This window comes from Arachis ipaensis, chromosome B10 (genome assembly GCF_000816755.2).
Source record: "Arachis ipaensis cultivar K30076 chromosome B10, Araip1.1, whole genome shotgun sequence".
NCBI classification, from domain to species: Eukaryota; Viridiplantae; Streptophyta; class Magnoliopsida; order Fabales; family Fabaceae; genus Arachis; species Arachis ipaensis.
Genome location: NC_029794.2, coordinates 24,569,473 through 24,570,397, shown reverse-complemented (window position 1 = coordinate 24,570,397; position 925 = coordinate 24,569,473). Strand labels below are relative to the sequence as shown.

Here is a 925-nt window from a genome sequence, read left to right as displayed (position 1 = left end):
ATCGCCAGTACGAGACCTGGGACCGATTTTCCGGTGAAACCAGAGACACTGCTCTCCCAAACGCAAGGGAACCCTCCGGAGTCAGAGCTCGCCGGAACAATTTCCGATTCACCGGAATCTGAATCGGAATCAGAGTCTCCGATCTTGGTAACGGTTAAGGAAGTGTTGAAGTACTCCCTGACCTGGGTGATTATCCCATCCGTGACTGTCCAGGCGTGGACCCAGGCGACGGAGCGCACGGCGTCGCGGCCCTCGGCGATGACGGTGCTACCAAAGGATACGACGGAGAGCGGAACAAACTCGAAGGAGTCTGCAGCGGTGGAAGCGGAGGAGGAGGATTCTCCGGTTAGCAAGAGCTTCAGGAACTGGCAGGACGGTGGACCATGGAACCACCACTCGAGGTCTGGAGCCACGAGATTAAGGACTGCGTGAGAGTCACGCGCACTTAGGGCGTCATAAAATGCTCGAACCAGCTTAATGTTGCTGGAGTCAGCAGCGTCCACCAACAAGGCTTCCTGAGAGTTAGCCAGTTCGTGCTGAAAGTGTGTGAATCGAGGGATTCTAGAAGGTGGTTTTGGGCTTATTTTCTTTTCTGTTTCAGATAGGGGAGGGGGATGAAGAATAACTGAATGAGGATGAGGTCGTTTTGAATAAAAAGGTTTTGGTATTTATAGAGAGCTGGGTGAGGTTGGGCTTTGATCTAGTGCGGACGGTTTCACGAGGGGTTTGGGGTCTGCTGACGTGGCTGGTTTTTTTTTGGGGATGGATAAATTAGAGGATAGCTGGAAATAACTAATGACTAAGGAGGATTTTTTATTTTAATAAATAAATTAAATATAATAATTATCAAAATAAATAATTTAAAAAATATTTATCAAAATAACTATTTTTTTATCTTATTTAATTAAACAAGATAATTTTATAT

General features: G+C 46.3%; 1 protein-coding gene across 1 annotated transcript in view; it reads right to left on the bottom strand.

Annotated features, from left to right (window-relative positions):
• Window positions 1–668, bottom strand: part of LOC107620381 — a gene marked incomplete at its 5' end in the record, with an annotated part of 910 nt that extends 242 nt beyond the window's left edge. Inside the window, 1 exon segment of the mRNA XM_016322544.2 lies at window positions 1–668. Coding sequence (XP_016178030.2) covers window positions 1–668 — 668 coding nt within the window.